The 12,149-nt window shown below is 54.7% G+C and overlaps 2 protein-coding genes across 2 annotated transcripts in view; both read right to left on the reverse strand.

Annotated features, from left to right (window-relative positions):
* Positions 1–10: 10 nt before the first annotated feature.
* BHLHA15 (basic helix-loop-helix family member a15) lies at positions 11–3,834 on the reverse strand. Its single transcript, XM_047714222.1, has 2 exons — positions 3,711–3,834; positions 11–3,023 (listed from the first exon to the last, which is right to left on the reverse strand). Exon 2 carries the CDS (start codon positions 2,968–2,970, stop codon positions 2,407–2,409), a length of 564 nt encoding a protein of 187 aa, XP_047570178.1. The 5' UTR covers positions 2,971–3,023; positions 3,711–3,834; the 3' UTR covers positions 11–2,406.
* Positions 3,835–6,117: 2,283 nt separating this feature from the next.
* LMTK2 (lemur tyrosine kinase 2) overlaps positions 6,118–12,149 on the reverse strand; it is an 83,819-nt gene continuing 77,787 nt past the window's right edge. Inside the window, exons 12-14 of the mRNA XM_047713338.1 lie at positions 10,414–10,546; positions 9,870–10,112; positions 6,118–8,929 (exon numbers count right to left, since the gene is read on the reverse strand). Of these exons, the coding sequence (XP_047569294.1) occupies positions 8,901–8,929; positions 9,870–10,112; positions 10,414–10,546 (405 nt within the window). The 3' untranslated portion in view covers positions 6,118–8,900. The remainder of the gene's footprint in view (positions 8,930–9,869; positions 10,113–10,413; positions 10,547–12,149) is intronic.

The following is a 12,149-nucleotide window of genomic DNA, read 5'->3' on the forward strand; positions in this document are numbered from 1 at the left end:
TTTATTGCTACCCTGTGAAAACGCACAGTTCCCCCACAGTAGCAGTCGTGGTAGAATCTTTATTTTTGTTTTATGAGACAGCATTCGTTTCATTAGTACTCTGAAGGGACCATTAGGAGAAATCAAAGCAAATTTGGGTCACTTAAACATTTTTACCACAATTACAGCAGGGGCACTGGCCATTCAGTTCCAGGTAGGTTTTCCCACACAGAAAGGTCACAGTTCTGGCTCCTCAGCTCCAGTCCGTGGGGATCTCAGCCTCCAGAGCTCACACAGGTCTGGTCCACAGGTGGGTGCGGGCCCGGTGGCAGGGCTTGGGGCCAGTGGGTGGCCGGCTTTGGGCTTCCTTGCAGGGCAGATGTGCCCAAGACAAGGGCCAAGGGAGCAGACCCAGCAGCAGGCCTCACTGGCCCGTCACCAGACCCTCCCCCTCCCCCCCATTTAACACCCCAAAGCTCGACTGGGACCTTTAAGCATCCTCTGTGATATGGCCACAGGGTATGCAGACGCCCTCTGGCCACGAGGGGGAAGAAGGACCGGACATCTGGGCCCAGGTCACCCTCTGGAAAGCAGAGTGGATGCAGGTGCCGGTTTGGGACAGAAGGAGCTCTGAAAGTGTCATCTGCAAGGTGGGGACCCACAGACCCTCCCACCACCCCTGGTCGTCAGGCAGAGTCTCCCGGACAGAGCCTCTGCTGGGTGCCCCTCCCGCTGCTTTCAGCTCAGTTTGTGGGTTCCTTCAGCATGTTTGGCGGGTACACTGAGCTCTGTGGGCCTTGTGTTGCATCCCAGCTGGCCGGGCCACGCACAGGGAGCGTGAGCCCCATCAGTCCAGAGCTCCAAGCGGCCCTCAACCTCGGCTCCCATCAGCAGAATGTCCTGAACACCGACCTTTCCAAGGGGCCGCCTCGAGGGGCAGGCCAGGAGCACCTGGGGGGGCGCCCACCTGACCGTGCTGAAGGATGGCTAGGGCCAGACCACGCCTCCCGGGGCCGCCTTCCAGAGGGCCCGGCATGGGGGCCTGGGGAGGGTCCAGCCAGCGTTGGACCCGGAAAGTGAGGACCAACGTGGCTAATGGCTGCTCGGAGGGCTGCCGCGTGCTGTCCTTGATACTGATGACAAGCCTGGCAGTGGATGAAGCAGTTGGGGCCGGGACCCCTGGGGCTGGGAGGGTGGCAGCCCTGTGGCAGCCCTGCTTCCATGTTGCTTGGCCCCCCTCAAGGAGGGGGCTTGGTCCCCGGGGGCTTCGGGGACAGCTCTTGCCGCATATGCCAGGCCAACTTGACCCTCGCCGCAGCCTCTGTCACTGCCGTTCCTGCCTGAGGCTGCCAAGCTTGTCCTGTCCCCTCCCCACACTGACTGTGGGCACAGGGATGAGGGAGGAGAGACGCCAGGGGGTGTTGAGAGCAAAGTCGCCAAGCCTGTTGCTACAGAAGGAAGCTTGGCCTGAGGCGGCCAGGGACCTGCCAAACTGCCCAGGCCCGCCTTGAAGGAGCAGCACCAGGCTGGGGAGGGGAGCTCCTGCCACCCCAGGCTCCTTCCCACAGAGAGCCCTGCAGGGACCCCAACTCTAAGCAGGGCCCAAGAACACCCTGAATTTCTGTCAGACCGCCCTCTGCCACTGACATGACCCCAGCAGTGACCAGTATGATAGCAAGCAGCAAACCTGAGTGGGACATGGAGGTGGGCTGCTCAGGGGAGGCAGTGCCTCCCAGCCTCCCTCCCAGACCTGTCCCCAGCCCCACAGTGCCAGGCCGCGTGCCCCTCCGCAGTCAGGAACCCCCACCCAGCAGGACAAGGTCCCAGCCGCTCTCTCTGCCAAGGTCCCTTTAGAATTAATTTGAGGTAATCGGATTAGTATTTCTAGGGGTTTGGGGGTTTCTACCTGACACACGCTGAATTACATGAGTCAGTCATCTTGGCTTAGCCACACTCTGTGGCCGAGGGCTTTGCTTGCTCGGTGCCTCAGTTTACCCTGAATGAGGAGGCTATATTGGAGGTTGGAGGAGGACCCTTCCAGAGCCTGGGCCTCTGCAGGAACTGGGGAAACTTACCCAAACTGACCTTTTCCTGGAATCTCCCCATGCCTCAGGAGGGAGTTGGGAGTGAAGAAAATTTAGTTACAAAGGCCTGTCCACTGTGGCCCTAGTCAATTAAAAAGCAGGTCCTGGGACCTCTGCGGAGGTTTGGGCTTTATGCTACCCGGAGCCATGGCCCAGACCAGGCCGCTCACTGGTCTCGTCCCCTGAAGGCCCGGACGTGCTCCACTCAGGCAGCTGAGTGTTCAGGGAAATGGAGCCACTGGGGCCACGTCCACGTGGGCTGTCACCACCAATTTGGGGCTCTTGGCATGGAGGCAGCAGGGCTGGGGGGAGAGGGCCTGGCCACTGCCCCCCAGGCCAGGTGCTAGGAGCCCTCTCGGAAGCTGTGGATCTGCGTGGAGTACCTGTGCAGGTGGCCCTCGGGCTGGGGCTCCATGGCCCCCAGGGTGCCCCCAGCTGCCTGCTGCTGCTGATAGTGCTGGTAGAGCTTGGGGCCCGGCCCATCCAGGCCCGGGAGGCGACCACTGGACATAGTCAGGATGGTAGAGGTCAGTGACTTGATGTAGTTCTTGGCCAGAGTGAGCGTCTCGATCTTGGAGAGCTTCTTGTCGGCCCGCACGTGCGGGATGACCTCCCGCAGTGCCTGGAAGGCGTTGTTCAGCTTGTGCATGCGCTGCCGCTCACGCTCGTTGCTCTCCAGCCGCCGCTGGATGCTGCTCTCTCGCCGGCCACCAGCTCCCGAGGGCCCCGGCCGCCGGCGCCCGGTCTCAGCCCGCGCCCCCTGTGCCCGCGCCGTCCTGCTCCGCAGACCCTTGGCCAGCTCCGGCCCCGACCCCTGCTGGGGCCTGTCCGGGGACCGTTCCCCTGCAGTGGCCTCTGTGTCCTGCGATGGCACCCGGCGCCTGGGGGGCCGGTTCTTGGTCTTCATGGCTCCAGGCCGGTTGTCCCCGCAGGTGGTAGCTCTGAGGGAGGCCCTTGGAACTGAAATCCAGAACACAGGCCACTGTGTGGTCACATGGCAGGCTGGTGGACGCTTAGGATGCCCAACAGACTCTCGGGGCAGCCATGCCCAGCGGCCCCCTCACTGTCCAGTGGCAGCTGACCACGTGGTGCAGTGACCCCAGGCCCCTTCCCCCTCATACATGGAGCCCTCACCCCAAGCCCCTCGCCATTCCCATTTGAATTCACAGCGACCTCCCCACACTTCTCTTTGACCTGGTGTCCACTCTTGACTCCACATGTGCTGATCCCGGGCCCATTCTCTGGCCCCTGCCCCTCATTGCCCCCTGGGCTTAGGTGGCCTTCAGCACTTTCCTCTGACCACCCAGAGACGTGGCAGGACTCCAGCTCAGGGAGGAGGTCTGCCAGAGGTTGCTGTGCCTCCCCCGCGCCTAATCGATAGGTGCCCACTCCAGCCACCTCACTGACCGGCTGACCGTTGGATGTCACACATGCAGGGAAGACATTGGGGCCACAACCGCTGAGGACATGGGGCAGCTGTCCGCGGTCAGAGATCGACAGTGGCCAGAGCCTGACACAGCCCCCAGTCCCACTACGTGGACGGCCCACCCCCACCTACGTTTCCGCCCCCCCTCACGCTGACCCCACCAGGTTCCGCCCCTCGGTCCTCGCCCCTCGGCCCCACCGGGATCCCCCACCCCCAGTTACCTGGAGATCCGCAGCTGCACGCGCCGGGGCTGCCCACGGGGGACAAGGACACGTCGCTTTAGCCGCCCCGGGCGGGGCCGCGGCCGCATGTAAATGAGCCCGCGGGGCGGGGCCGGGGCGGGGCCGGTGTGCGCGTCTCCCTGCCCGGCGGCGGCGGGGCGGGGCGGGGGCGCACCTGTGGGCAGTGGGAGGGGGGCCCGGCGGCGCCCCTGCACTCCAGGCGGCTGCCGCAGGCCCGCCGCGCGGAGCCCCGGCCTGGAGCCCATTCGGCGGAGTGGGAGACTGAGGCGTCTGCGAGCCCGCGGGCGCGGAGGGAAGCCCCGGGACCGCGCCCGGCCGCTGCACCTGGCCTTGAGGTAAAGGCTGGCACCGCCAGCCGAAGCCCGGAGAGTTGGCGGAAAAGCCATTTTGCAATAACAATGCTTTCTCAAAGGGGCAGCAGCCTTTGACGCTCCGGGGACTTCCCGAGCCTCCCCCCCCACCGCCGACGGAGGACTGCCAGCACTCCGCAGGGCGCAGGTCCAGGGGCGAGTGGGCGGAGCCCTGCCCCGCGGAGCGCCTGCTCGGCCGCTGAGCGCGGGTCACGGGGACATACGTGGTGGTCATCGGTCTCACGAGGTCTCCAGCGGGGGGAGAGGTGCACTCAGCTTGGGCTCAAACCCGCCTTCCATCCACCTGCTTTACTTAATCGCCGGCCCGCCTACCTCGGTTTCCTTACCCTTCAAAGGAGCGTGAAAAGTTGTTTAAAGCAGCCTCTGGCTCAGAGGTTTTTCCAGGCTGATGGGACACACCTGCAGGGCCTTGAGGTCCCGCGTGGGCCTGGCCTCCCGCCCCTATTGACCAGCAGAATCAGGGCCAACGCTGATCTGGCACTTCTTAGAGGGGCTCACAGGGGTGCTCCTGGTCTCCATCTAGCCCTTAAGGGTGTCAGGGGAGTTAGTGTGATGGAAGAAGTCAGGGGCCAGGCCTGCTTGGTAGGAGGCTGTTACTGTCCGATGCTGGCGGCTGGGGCAGGAGAGGGAGGGCCACAGAGGCACAGAAAGGCTGGTGCTGAGCTGAGTAGCCTCTTGGCTTACAGCTTAGTACAGGTTGTGTATCAGAAATTAAAGTGCCTCTTTCTGAAACTCATCAGTAAAGGCTTCCAATTACAGATGCACTTTGAGGAAGCACAAGCATATTTGCAAGTTCCGTTTTCCAGTGATTATGCAGACTTTTGCCTCCTCGGGAGCATGGGGGATGTAGGCCATGGAAAAGGGCACACTTTCTCCAGGGACCGGGGCAGTGAATGACCCAGGGCCACTGGCTGCTACTGCCCAGGACAGGGCAGTGCCAGGTCACCCACCCTGGGTCTCATAAAGCAGGGGGAAAACCCAGGGAAGAAACGCAGCAACAGGGTTTATAAATATATAACTATATTTATTTTGAATATTAAATAGTTTTTAAATTACAAGCAATTTATTGAATCACACTATGCATCAATATACAGTAAAAATCTTACAATTTAAAAATGTACACAATTTAAACTGAAAGTTCATTAGCGGTGATATTGCCATGAACCTCTCACAACTGTGTCAAGCACAACAGGGAAGCCGCGTGGTTGTGACTGCCCCCAAGGGTCCTCACTTGGAGAAGGGATTCAACAGTGGAGGCACGCACGCCCCATTGGTAAGGTCTGTCTGCACTTGTGTGAGCCCGAACAACCTAGGTCAAGCCATTCAGGTAACAGGTTGTTGGTAATTCAATACTGTCTACACATCTTTCAGAATTTATCTGTGTACTGAAGAGGAGTTTCTTTGTTAATAGCCAAAACTGGAGCCAACCCCGCTATTAGGAATATCGTTTATGAGACTGCAGTCTGAGGTCACGGAGTTACCCATTCTTATTTTAAGGCTACTTCTCATAAGGCTACTCTTCTGAAGCCCCCATCACCGAAGCCCAATGTTTGGAGACTAACACTGGGTTCACTTCCGGAATTGTCGAACGATGGGCTGTGTAGGGTAAAACCAGAAGCTGCCTCCCTTGTGCCCCAGGCCATCTGGACAGACATGCAGTAAGTCACTGACCCTACAGGTACCCTATGGAAACTATGAATACCAGGGAGAGGTTTTGAAAGGCGTTTTACGGCAGCAAGACATACAAAGACTTTTTTCTAAGATAAAACCCATTTCATTAGAAACAATCACCTGTACATTTAAAAATAGAACGAATGCTCTGTTTTCAATTCAGCTTTGTAGAGCCCCCCTTAAGATGAATGGCTTCTTACCCAGATGCACAGTCCAAGTTCCAGAAGGATTTGGGGAGCACTTTATCATTTTTTTTACATTTCTTTTTCTGGCTTATGACAGGATCATTCGATAACACAAATTAACATCTAGCTAAGAAGGAAATGAAGGTCAGATTATTTTTATTATAGGATTTAAAATATGTAAACTCCACCAGAGTAGCACTAATTAAAACCTGATAGATTCCAAAGGCAGCCAGGAAATACCACTGTGAACCAGGTAGTATCCATCTCACCAATATTATCTGGAGAATGACACTGATTCATTTCATTGCATAACTTTTTAGAACAAGTTCCGTGTGAAAACCCACTGTTGGTAACCAACGTAGTAAAAAAGAAAAACAAACAAACAAACAAAAAAACCCAAACAAAAAACCCCCCACAAAAAACCTGACTTGAACAACAAAGCACATGCTGACACCTCAAAGATGGGCTGAAAATTCTAATCTACATAATTGGTTTCCCATGTATTGCTTGAGATTTCAAAAGAACTTGTTGACTCACGTGTTTATTATAAATATAAAATCTTCCCCACCATGCAACACCACAGTAAGATTTACTACTCCAACCCACCCCCCCCCAACTCAATGTATAAAATGCTTTCTTTTGGCAATTATTCACGACAGTAAGATAGACCTAAAATAAATTAAAATGGGAATTAGGTTGTTAAAATCTCCTTAATCATAGTGAAAAAGGTATAGCCCCTGAATAGCAATAAATTTATCCCGGGCTGATTATACAAGAAGACTATATATTCTATGGATCTGCTTGACTTTAGTCATTAAATCTGAACTTGTTATAGTTTGAAAAAACTTAGTATTAATTATCACCTCTCCTGTAGCTCTCAACAAAGACTGATAGATGTAAAAATTCAGGAAATTCAAGAAGTCTTCATAGCAAGAAATTCAGAGTTATGATAGTTTTGGCAAAATCACCTTCTAATGCCCTATTAAATTTTTCTTGTTCAGTCTGCACATCCCAAGACCACACTCTCCTGGCTGTGCTCCCCACTCACACCAAGGGGAGGGTAAAGGAGGCTCTTTCTCCATTCTGAGTTCTTGCTCTGGAAAGTTATTGCTAATATAAAATGTTAGTGGAGTGAACAATAAAGGTCATAATTCACTTTGTAAACTCTAGCCAATATACACTTGCGTCTCACGCTAGGACCAGCATTGCTGGGATTTCTATCACGCAGCCCCAGTGGACCTGTGTTACAACTGGAGTTGGGGAAGCAAATCAGCACCGGAAAACATTTGGGGTGAAGGCCAGCGTGTGGTGGACACAGATCCGACGCCCGACCCTGATATACACGGCTTCATGGCAAACATGCCAACCCTCCTTCAGCACACGCTGCTCTAGCCCCTGGAAACTTCCTGATGTCAAGGCAGAACTGAGACTGCAGAATGAGGTCAGGTTTTTATCGTGAACACCCCATTATTCCTGGCAACATTAGGAGGCAACGCTGGACACACTCGGTCCCTTTCAAGGCAAGGGGAGAACGTGGTACTTAATGTGGAAGGGAAGGGTCAGTGCAGGTGAGTCCCAGGGCTGCGTCTGCGTGGGACAGCCACGTGTGGCTGCCCAGGGTTCCAAGCAGGAGGACGTGCTGGCTGCGCAGGCTCCGCCACTGTCCCTCGTCCCTCCTCCCGGCCACGGGATGTAATGTATCTACTCGGTTATGGAGCCCAGCTGCAGCCAGCCATGACACAGAGTAGTTCTTCCAGGAAAATTCACCTCCGGACGTTATTTGAAAGCTCAACTCTAGTGTGCACAAACTGCATGAACTCAGACTGTCCTCGGCAAGCAGAGCCCCATGTGGGCAGCTTCCTCTTCAGAGTTCGGCACCGTCTGTAGGAAGGAGCTACAAGGACACCGAAGCCACAGCCACCTGTGTTTCCAAACACCAAGCAGATGAGCCGGCCTGGGGGGCAAGTGGCACAGGGGCCACAGCAGAGCGCGGCACAGAGGGAGGGCCTGCGGCTCCCCAGAGAGGGGGCAGGACACCGAAGCTGAGTTCCGGGGTGAACCACCTGTCAAGTTTTACTGAAGGGTTTAAAAAAATGGGGCAGTGGGGTGGGAGAATCACAAGGAGGAGCTCCAAGACCCCTCAGCTGCTCAGAGAAGCCTCACCTGCTACAAGGAACCTGCGTTATAGAAAGAGACAAATATGTGTTTCATTCGGTCAAACAGAACAAAGCAGTCTTTTTGGACTCATCAAAAATATTTCCTATAAGAACAAAAAACACTAACATTCGAATCATGTATCATTTACGAAAAAGTACCATATGTACAATTCCAACAACTCTAGACAGAACACTCAAAATATTTAAACTTTACAAGTACCATGCAAAGCAAACAAACTATAAAACAGAGAAAGAAATCAAACTAGTGGATAGCACCAGCTTGACCTGCCTTATTTTCCTTGAATAATTTAAGATTCTGTACAATATCAGGTACTCTTAGAACATTTATCCACAGTGCAATTACAGAAAGCAATTAGTGATTTCTTTAAAAATAATAAATATGGCTCACTGGTGCCCATTCCCATCGTGCTCCTCTGGGCCCTCGCACCCAGAAGGGATGCACAGATGTGCAGTGAGAGAACACCCCACATGGAAACCAGAAACAACTCAGAGCCTATAGTTCCCCACACACCGGAGCAGGGTTGACGCTCCCCAAGGACGACCAGGGCGCGAGCACCGCTGGTGCGTGAGCGTGGCCACCAGGCCTCCCTGGCCGGGCTTCCTGCCGTGGGCACGGAGCCGACGCAGCTCCCTCCTGGCCGCCTGAGTCTCTCTCCTGGGCCGGGCCCGCTGCAGCCGACGTGGAGGGGATGTCACTGCTGGGCTCCGCACAGGAATGCCGCCCTGGGGGAGCAGCCCGGGACCTGGGAGCGCATCCGCGTCCACCTAATCTTTTTCTCCGTCTTCGCTGCTTCCTATTACAGGGAATACAAGCAAAGGTGGGTTTGTGAAGTGATTGGTACAGGTAAAAATAGTGTGGACAGCCTCTGACCCGCCCTCCAGAAAGAGGAACTGAAGCTGGGAGTGGGGCTGCACACCACCTGCGCGAGCCGCGGAGCTTCCTGGGACAGCAGCACCTGCCACACTCCCGGCACACACATCTGCTCAGCTCGCACGCGGCTCAGGGTCCGTGCTTAGGGCACAGGAGAAAGTCAGCCCCGATCTCTGACAGATCCCTAGGTAATGGGCATTATCTAATCGGCACAATTAAACAGAGCACGAACACAAGTGAAAGCTCTTTATATTTCATAGTTAGTATTTGAACTGCAAACTTCAAATCAAAAAAATGTACCTATTAACATTTATCTTCCAATCTGGTTATGGGGAACAAAGGATCCACATGTTCAGATAATACCACTTCAAATGCGCCCTTGCCCGTGACTTCCCACCCAGACCTCTGCTATCACACAAGACCAGGACTTAATGGCAAAATCAATACTCCCCGGGAAGAGCCAGAGCACATCTGGGCTCAATCCCAGTCTCTCCGGCCAAGTGTTTTTAAGAACGGCTTCTCTCTGGGGAAAAGAAGCAGAGATGGGTGGGGCGGGGGGGGCAGTTGTGGCAAAAGTGGAAAAAGGAGGAAAGAAGGTGGCAGACACGCTGGAGCCATGCTGCCACCGAGGCCGCCTCGCCCCACAGGGGCTGGGAGGGAACAGCTCAAGTAGCAGTCAGTGTGCGGAGGGACAGAGGCCCACACACGAGGGACGTGGCCTCAAGGCTCATGCTCTCGAGGCTGTGAAGGCTTTATAGAAGAATTTTCTTACCATCTACTCTGCACTAGGAAGGCATCAAGCTAAAAAGCACGCAAGTCTAGCAGGGAAGGTCTCACAGGCTGGCCCCCAGCCCTCCTCTCACCTCCCTGTTCGATGTCCGAGTCCGTCAGGTGTGTGAGAGAAAAGCTGGCGATGTTGGCGGGAGAGATGGAGAATCTGGAATACGGCGGTGTGTGAGGCCAGCTCTGCTCCGCGCTCCGGGGCGGCGGAGGCGGCGAGAAGTACTTGGATGTCTGAAGAGAAGGCTTGGAGCTAAGAAGATTACTTGTTGTCTTCGACATAAAAGGGTCAGGGGAGAAGTCATCATCCCACTCAAAGCCTCCACCTAAAAGGAGAAAATAAAAACAGTTCTCTTTTTATGATTTCATGATAAAGAACAGAGAGTTGGGGTGGGACGGTGGTGGTCGGGGGGTGCCGGAGGTGGGGACAAGAACACAGGTGTGCTCTACAGATCAACCAAAACCGACTTGGGCCTGACAGATGGCACAGCTGCTCCCGGGGGAGGGGTGGGGGTCGAAACAGAGCCATTTAAAACAATCCATGACATTTTCCTCCGAAAAGTTCACCTTAATTCACACTGTACTGTTTTTTAGTTTCTTTTTAAACCCATCAATGAAGTGACATACCTTCTTCATCAGTTGAGCTTTCCGAATTTATGCACCTGCTCAGGTAGGGGGAGCCTGAAGAAGGTGCCGGGCTGTTCAGCTCCGGGCCGTGTGCATCTCCTCCACAGTGCCCCAGCTCTTTGGTTGGGGTCTCCTGAAAAGTCAAAGAGAAACTGCCATCTGCAAAAGCCAGCTGGTGAGAGCGCCCCCCTCCGGTGTCCATGTGACAGGCCGGCACCATGTCTGACCCGCAGGGTGGGTTCCGGGCCTGGGCAAGCTGCAATACAGACACACAGCCCCGTCTCCCCCAGGGAAGCGGCTCTGGCAGCTGGGCAGAACGCACGCAGCAGCTGCTGGAGGCCTCGGGAAAGTAAACAGTAGCAGCCAGCTGGGAAAGAACGCCAGGACTCAAAGTACACCAAAGCAGCCACGGTGTGCCGTCCTCCCACTGCCCCTGCCTCAACGGCTCTGGGCCTGGACCCAGCACAGCTCGAGATCCAAAGTGGCCACTGGGGTGACAGAGAGAGCTCCAGAAGCCCTTTGGTTCTGGTTCTGAAGCAGGCACGGGGTCTTCTGACACTCGGGGGCTGCCGAGGGGGGAATTCCAGATTTTCCCCCCTCCATTCTCTTGCTCCCTAGCCCTGAGCAATCCTGGGGTGACAGGCACCCATATCCTGAGGGAGCTGACCTCCCTCTTCAAAAAGAAGGAACTGGGATCCCAAGACGGTGAGGAGAAGCCCATTGCTTCTCAGCGGCATAAACCGTGCAGTAGGGCATGCTAACGAAAGCCCCCGCTCTTTCGCTGGAGCACGGGGCGGGGGGGGGGGGGGGGTTCCAGGGACACCATGGAGAGGGAGGAGCTCAGGAAAGAGACCCCATCAAGTTTATGAGCTCCCGCTGTAACTACCTCCGAGCTGCGCGTGGTAGAGCTGACTCCACAGCACACCAAAGCTCTAAGAACTGAACCGCAGGGCAGACCACTGCCAAGACCCATCCTGGCCAGGGGAGGACATGCAGAGGACAGATTCAAACAGTACAGCAAAAGCTTTGGAAGGGTGACCCCAATCCACAGGAGGACGGTTAGAACTTGTGACCTGAATCCCAATGGGTAAATGCGTGCTAGAACAGATGGTCTCCTTAGAGTCTAAACAAGACGGTGTCATGTCACACACTAAGGATACAATCTAAAATCAGTCAGGACACAAAGAATCAAGAAAACCTCAATTCACAGGGAAGGCGACGATCGACAGATACCCTGCCAGGACACAGACGTTGGGATTCTCTGAAAAGGTGTTATGAAAACGTTCCTACAGGCAAGGGCAAATGTTCTTGAAGTGAACGTAAATAGATGAGAGTCTTGGCAAAGAACAGATGATAAAAATCATAACAAAATGCAAATTCCAAAACAAAAATACGGCAGCCGAAACCTAAAAACCCCATAGATGGACTTAATATCAGAACCGAGATGACAAAGAGTGGACGCATTTGAAGGAGAGCAACAGAAATGAGCCAATCTGCACAGTAAGGAAAACTGAAGAAAGAGCCAATGGGCCACACACAGCAGCCTGACATTTGTGTACCAGCAGGAGGGGACCCATTTAGGGAAGTAATGGCTGAAAAGTTCTTGACTTTGGTGAGACGTAAGACTACAGATTCAAGATGTTCAGCAAATTGGAAACGGGGCAAATTCAAAAAAATCCATGGCCATAATCCAACTGCTAAGAAGAAAAAGAAATTTTCCAAAGAAAAAAGTCCTG

This window comes from Lutra lutra, chromosome 18 (genome assembly GCF_902655055.1).
Source record: "Lutra lutra chromosome 18, mLutLut1.2, whole genome shotgun sequence".
Classification (NCBI taxonomy): Eukaryota; Metazoa; Chordata; class Mammalia; order Carnivora; family Mustelidae; genus Lutra; species Lutra lutra.